This window comes from Polyodon spathula, chromosome 14 (assembly GCF_017654505.1).
Source record: "Polyodon spathula isolate WHYD16114869_AA chromosome 14, ASM1765450v1, whole genome shotgun sequence".
Lineage (NCBI taxonomy): Eukaryota > Metazoa > Chordata > Actinopteri > Acipenseriformes > Polyodontidae > Polyodon > Polyodon spathula.
Window position 1 is genome coordinate 1,389,761 of NC_054547.1, and position 6,658 is coordinate 1,396,418.

General features: G+C 42.0%; 1 protein-coding gene across 1 annotated transcript in view; it reads left to right on the plus strand.

Moving 5' to 3' along the window:
* The window catches only part of LOC121327055 (metalloprotease TIKI2-like), a 70,820-nt gene extending 64,442 nt beyond the window's left edge, over positions 1-6,378 (plus strand). Inside the window, exons 6-7 of the mRNA XM_041270849.1 lie at positions 5,614-5,859; positions 6,180-6,378. Of these exons, the coding sequence (XP_041126783.1) occupies positions 5,614-5,859; positions 6,180-6,378 (445 nt within the window). The remainder of the gene's footprint in view (positions 1-5,613; positions 5,860-6,179) is intronic.
* The last annotated feature ends 280 nt before the right edge of the window (positions 6,379-6,658 follow it).

Below are 6,658 nucleotides of genomic sequence, written 5' to 3' on the forward strand. Positions count from 1 at the left end.
TAACATGTGAAACACTTTGATAAAAAAAAAAGTCACGTTGACTGACTTGTTGCTTCACAGGTTCACTGCTGGGTGACACCCGATTGTAATTTATATAGCGCCCCTTTTAATGTAAACGCATAATGTAATGGATCCTCCCAATTGTTTCTTTGCTAATTCTGCCTTGTTAGTTGCACAATTTAACAAAGAGGTGTGTCTCCAGACAGAATGTCTTTATGAAACAAACGGTGTGTAGTGCAGTGATTACCTCCCTTACACAGTGAAGCGATCGATTTCCTTTAGGAATGCATAGATGGAAAGATAGCTTTGAGTTTTTTTGTTTTCTTCGTTGGTGCGTCAGAGGCACGTGAGCGAGGTGACATGATGAATTAAGTCAATCTGGCTGGGTGTAGTGCAAAAAACAAAACAACGCAGAAAACTGGAGATGCGACGAGATAAAGACAACACAGCACAGTTCCATTCCCAAAATGCCCAGTTCCGTTCCCAATACCTAATTCCGTGATTCCGCGATCGCGGAAAACCAGTAGCCTGGCTATAATACCTACACAGAATATCACAGGTCTAAGGCAGCATCTTGTTTCTGGTGGGAGCCGAGTATGGGTTTATAATTTCTGAAATGTTCTTATTACATATTCTCAGATACTGTGTTGTGTAACCGTGTTCAGAAGGAGCTGTGTTAAGGAGCTCTCATCCAAGTTCAGGTGCTGCTCTTCAGTTCAGATTGCCTGCCGTAGATGTTTGTTTAATATCAGACAGATGTCAAGTGCGCCTCTGTTGCAAAAGCATCTCATTATCTGTGATCCCTTACGCTGACTTACATTTTTCTTCCTGAAGTTTGGTTCACTTCTGTTTCACCTGTGTACACAGCCTCATTTGCATTTTGATTATTGGGTTCTGTAACAGGGACAACGTTCAATCACTGGCTTCTCGGACGCCTACGTGCAGCAAAGAGACAAACCTCTGTTCATGATACACTGCCAGCTTCGTTCTGTACGTTCTTCGTTCTGTACTAGGGACGGGTATCCCCCACAAAGATTCCAGCCTTAATAGAGAAAAGCAGCAACATCTTAACAGCCAAGTGTGAGTGGGGTGTTGGAGAGGACAGAAAGGAACGCCTGGCAGTCAGGCAGTAACTAAACACCTAACTCACACACTCAGAGCAAAATACAAAGCAGAGCCTAACATTGTATAGCACTGTCAGCTGTATTTAAGATAGTCACGCAGCTTGGCACCACCTGGTCAGTGCATTCCTAACTGAACTACGAATCTCTTGCAGCGCGGCTCAAAACAGGAAGATAAGTCCAAGATGCTGTTCATTAATCATATTAACAATATATATATATCACAATGATAGTACATTAATCAAATTCTCAGCACATGTTTCTAATTATGTGCCCTTCAGTCAATGTGTGCATTATTGTACCACGGTGCATTTCCTATCTATGTCTTTATATGCTTTTTCAATGTTTTGACAGGGCAAAAAGATTTACACAGTAAGTACATTGTAGCGATACATAATAACATCGTAATGATGTGTAAGTACACATGGATTTACTAACTACTATGTAAATACACAGTAAATAGAGACACTTAATATAAAGTGTTACCCAATTTGCTTACAGGCATTCTTTTGGTTTTTACATGGATTTGGTGCTCTACAGCAGGGTTTCCCAGTCCTGGTCCTGGAGACCCCTGTGTCTGCTGGCTTCCATTCCAGCTGAGCTCTCAATTACTTAATCAAACCTTTAATTTAACTAATAATGTGCTTAATTAGACCTCCAACTGTTTAAAAGCTGAAAACAATTAAAAGGATGAATTAAGTTAATGAATAGTTCAAATAAGGGTTGAATTGAAAATGAAAACCAGCAGACACAGAGGTCTCCCGAGACCAGCACTGGGAAACCCTGGTCTAAAGAATTGAGCGTCTAAAGATATAGGGAGTTTGCACTAAAGACAGTAATGTTCTTGGTGTGAATGCTTTAAGAATCCTACGTTTTTCATGAGGCACTGAAGTTGTCAGCTGCTCCCTTAATCCAAAGCTCTTTATTTCTGTGGTCTATGCTTTTGGTATTCCACAAACAGACACAAATTACATCAGTTTTTTCTGGCTTGCATGTGTTTATAAGCTTTGTAAACACTTGCATTAGTGGTATTCAACTGGAGCTCAAAACAAAGGACTCCCAGAATCATGAATTATGCAGCTGAACTTCCCAAAAATTCTGCATCCTGCTGCGCCTCCCTCAGCCACATCAACTAAGCGACCAGTCTGTAGCTCCAAACATGGAGCCCTTCTCAGTGACTCCGTCCACAGCCCTTACACCAGCTTGCATCCTGCCAGGTCTCAAAGGGCTGTTTTCCAGCAATTTGAAGAAATATACAGAAGAAAATGGTTTTCCTGTTGCATTATCTCTAAGTTTATGTCCGTGGAAACAAGCCAGACCGAGAGATCCAAGGACAGTGCCCTTGGCAGGCAGGGTTCTTTCTGCAAACCCAGAAAGAGAGAGGAATACAACAGTACAACTTGCAGGCGAGGTGGGAGAGCTGCAAGACCGCCTGTCCGTTTCACAGCTTCATGAAGACAGAACTAAACTGGCTTGCTCAAAAGCAACAAGGCAGATTTGTTATTAGTGTTTGAATGTTTAATTTCGGTTACTTCACTTTAACGTTTTCTTTTACCAATGCTAGAATTTTTTTATGGAAAATGACCATGTTTTCATATTTGAAATTGGTTAGTGGATTAACAAACCCCTACTCACCCAATCCTTTGAACTGTTTCTCTGTATTGATATGAGTCAGGGACCTGTCTTCATGACTTTTCTATTGATCACTGAATTCAACTATATATATATATATATATATATATATATATATATATATATATATATATATATATATATATATATATATATATATATATATATATATATATATATATATATATATATATATATACATACACACACACACACACACACACACACACACACACACACACACACACACACACACACACACACACACACACACACACACACACACACACACACACACAGTGGCTTGAAAAAGTATTCAGACCCCTGACCAATTCTCTCATATTACTGAATTACAAATGGTACACTGAAATTTCGTTCTGTTCGATATTTTATTTTAAAACACTTAAACTCAAAATCAATTATTGTAAGGTGACATTGGTTTTATGTTGGAAAATATTTTTAAGAAAAATAAAAAACTGAAATATCTTGCTTGCATAAGTATTCAACCCCCACATATTAATATTTGGTAGAGCCACCTTTCACTGCAATAACAGCTTTAAGTCTTTTGGGGTAAGTATGCACCAGCTTTGCACACAGTGTCAGAGTGATTTTGGCCCATTCTTCTTGGCAGATTTGCTCCAGGTTGTTCAGGTTGGTTGGATGACGCTTGTGGACCGCAATTTTCAAATAGTGCCACAGATTCTCAATGGGATTGAGATCAAGACTTTGACTGGGCCACTGTAGGACATTCACCTTTTTGTTCTTGAGCCACTCCAATGTTGCTCTGGCCTTGTGCTTGGGATCATTGTCCTGCTGAAAGGTGAATTTCCTCCCAAGCTTCAGTTGTTTCAGTGGACTGAAGTAGATTCTCTTATAGTATTTTCCTGTATTTTGCTCCATCCATTCTTCCTTCAATTGTAACAAGATGCCCAGTCCCTGCTGATGAGAAGCAACCCCACAGCATGATGCTTTGCAAGGTTTGCGCCACACATAGCGCTTTGAGTTTTGGCCAAAAAGCTCTATCTTGGTCTCATCTGACCACAAAACCTTTTCCCACATCGCAGCTGGGTCACTCTCATGCTTTCTGGCAAACTCCAGACGTGCTTTCAGATGGTACTTTTTGAGTAACGTCTTCTTTCTTGCCACCCACCCATACAGGCCAGTGTTATGCAGAGCTCTTGATATGGTTGACTGGTGCACCATTACTCCACTTCCAGCCACTGAACTCTGTAGCTCCTTCAAAGTGATTGTTGGCCTCTCTGTGGCTTCTCTCACAAGTTTCCTTATTGTTTGTGTGCTGAGTTTTGAGGGACGGCCTTTTCCTTGGCAGTGCCTGGGTGTTGTGATGCAGCTGCCACTTCCTGATTATTGATCCAACTGTGCTCACTGGGATAGCCAAACACTTGGATATTATTTTGTACCCTTTCCCTAATCTATGCATTTGTATTACTTTATCTCTAACTTCTGTAGAATGCTCTTTGGTCTTCATTTTCCTTCATATTCACAGCCTTACCAATGATCCTTCAACAGTGGGGTTTTTATCTAGAAAATGTGACAGGAACTTTAATGGTTCACATGTGGAGGCCAATGGTAAGGTAATTGTGTCCTCATTAGGGCAATTTCTTTCACTGGTGCAAACTGGGAGCTTTCACAGCACAGGGGTTGAATACTTATGCAAACAAGATATTTCAGTTTTTGATTTTTCTTTAAAATATTTCCCAACATAAAACCAATGTCACCTTACAATAATTGATTCTGAGTTTCAGTGTTTAACAATAAAATATCAAACAGAACGAAATTTTAATGTACCATTTGTAATTCGGTAATATGAGAAAATTGATTAGGGGTCTGAATACTTTTGCAAGCCACTAGATATCTCCACAGACCATCTCCAACAGTTCAACTGCTGTCTCACAAAGTCACGTGAATGTACTGTATGGTCCAGAAGAACTGAACAGCAGCCTAGCTGTAGTTTTGAAAATGTTCTGGTTTTCATTCCACCTGAGTTCTCAATTACTTCATGGAACCAAGTCTTTTCTTAATGGGTCACCACTGCTTTTCCATTTCTTTAGCCCTTGATGATTTAAAGATACCCAGAAAGCTTGCAGGATTGCGGCTATGCAGGACCAGAGTTGACCACCCCTGCTCTATAGTATTAATAGATTGAATAAGTCAATCCATTTCTTCTGCATGTGTGTTTGTCCCACTGTATCCCAGTATAAGGCTCCAGCACTTTCAGGGTTAAATTAGTGTGCAAGGGGAAAAAATTGGCAAAGCAACACCAACAGCCCATTCCTCTCATATCTTCAGAATAATTGCATGGCTGTGTGATTATTGGCAGAGGCTGAGCGTTTGGCTGTTTGAAACAATCAGCCAGTCCTGAGACCACCAGCAGCAACATGTTGTCATGCTTTCACACTGGGGCGTATTGAAGGAGAGGGCTGTGCGCACTTCCTGAAGCAAGCTGAAGGAATTACAGCTGAACACAAAAGCACTGCAATCACCCAAGATAATAGCCAGCAGGGGGCAGCACAGCAAACAAGGAAACAGATAAAGATAGAGGATCTTATATTCCCAACTATAACCTGTAGGTTAAGGGGGTTGGGTTTATTGTTAAACGTTTGCAGCTGATATAGGAGATGTCCAAAGAAGGCTCTTCCATGCCAGGTCTTATTCCAACCCTGTTCTAAATTGTTTAATCAAACCAATTAAACCTCCATTCAGACCCTGAAATAGTTAATTATATCACTGTATCTGTTAAACCTGGCATGGAACCTGAACTGTGTAAGAACGTTGGGAGTTGTATTGTATGGCTACACTTGCTTCAGCTCTTTCTTTTCCTTTTGTTCCTGTGATGCAGGAAGCCCTACCCGTCTGCAGGCAGCCCCTCAGAGACAGAGCTGCCCCCACTGAGGCACCCCTTGGGGACGGGCTTCCCTGATGCAGCCCTCCCTGAAGAGGAGCCCCTGACACCCCACCTGCTGCTCCCAGACAGCCTGAGCCAGCTGGAGGAGTTCGGGAGGCAGAAGAAGCGCCCCAGAAAACAGCAGCGGCAGCAGGGCAGGCAACGGCAGTTCAACGACCTGTGGGTGCGCATGGAGGACAGGTCAGTGCCAGCCTCTCTCTTAATGACTACACACCAGACCTGGGTCCATTGTAATTACACAGCCTCTCTCTTAATGACTACACACCTGACTATCTCATGCACTTATACGCAATAATACAGAATGTTATTTTTCCTGCATTGTGTATAATTGTGTAATACAGCTATATGAGTGATGCAATAATATTGTATTGAGCTTATTTACCGCAGTTTAAAAAATGACATGTATGGAATGTGCTATGCCCCGTTTGCTTGTCTGCACAAATGCAGTTCGGTTTTTCGTTTTTATACTTTATTTCAGTTTTACCTTTTACATTTTTCAGCACAATACAGCTACCAAACATCCGAACCACCAAGGGCTCCGTCACAGTGGAGCCCCCTTTAACATCGCAGGAGCAGCAAAGACAAATGGAAGCCCAAAATCGGCAGATGGGACCCCACGTGTTGGGCGTCTACCCTGGGCACCCCCGCGTCGCTGCTGTGGGGGACCCCCCTCCCCCTCATCCCCTGCCCCCACTGTGATCCCCCCCCAGGCTGCTGTGGTCTGCCTGCTCGCTGTGCTCCTGCCCCGGCTGCTGCAGCCTTCCTGACCAGCAGACAGAACCTCAACCTCGCAACTGAGAGCAACTCAAAAAGACTCAGAAACTCACTGTACTTGGCTACTCTGTCAAGCAGGGACTTTCTTGTAAAAATGTATTTGTTCATACAAGATAATGTATATTTATTCACCCTTAAAAAGAAAAGTTTATTTTGTTGTGTTTGTGTTTTGATGAAAAAAAAAGAAAGCAGACCTTGTACCGAC